Source organism: Plasmodium relictum, assembly GCF_900005765.1.
Source record: "Plasmodium relictum strain SGS1 genome assembly, contig: PRELSG_99_v1_15, whole genome shotgun sequence".
Taxonomy (NCBI): domain Eukaryota; phylum Apicomplexa; class Aconoidasida; order Haemosporida; family Plasmodiidae; genus Plasmodium; species Plasmodium relictum.
In genome coordinates this window covers 2,597-3,017 of record NW_021628772.1, presented here as the reverse complement: position 1 = coordinate 3,017, position 421 = coordinate 2,597, and the positions used below count along the sequence as shown (strand labels likewise).

The window sequence follows — 421 nt, the reverse complement described above, 5'->3', positions numbered from 1 at the left end:
ATCAACTATTTTAGATAATTCTGAAAGTGCATTTGAATCCATTTCAACAAAAAATGAAACAGATGAAGAAGATATCTCTAGTAAACTAAAAATTGAGGAAGACAATTTGAAAAACGTTTTAGAAGTTTTAAAAAAAATGGAAAGTAATAAACAAATTTTAAGCACGGAATCAAGTAGAATAAAAGAAATAGAAAATACCGTTAATAGTATGGAGAGTGAAATGGAAATATATGAGAAATCTTATGAAGAAGGAATTTTGGAGGAGATAAAAAGATTAGCTGATAAAGAAAAGGAAAGCTTTGAACTTTTAATAAAATCAATAAAATTAAAAATTGACAATACTGTCACTATTTTAGAGGAATTAAAGTTAGAAGAAAATAATATTGCACACAAATTTGAAGATACTAAAATAAAATCAAAT

General features: G+C 24.2%; 1 protein-coding gene across 1 annotated transcript in view; it reads left to right on the top strand.

Annotated features, from left to right (window-relative positions):
• Nucleotides 1-421, top strand: part of PRELSG_9902100 (reticulocyte binding protein, putative) — a gene marked incomplete at both ends in the record, with an annotated part of 4,048 nt that overhangs the window by 1,191 nt on the left and 2,436 nt on the right. The window contains one exon of the mRNA XM_028677389.1: nucleotides 28-366. Coding sequence (XP_028531367.1) covers nucleotides 28-366 — 339 coding nt within the window. The remainder of the gene's footprint in view (nucleotides 1-27; nucleotides 367-421) is intronic.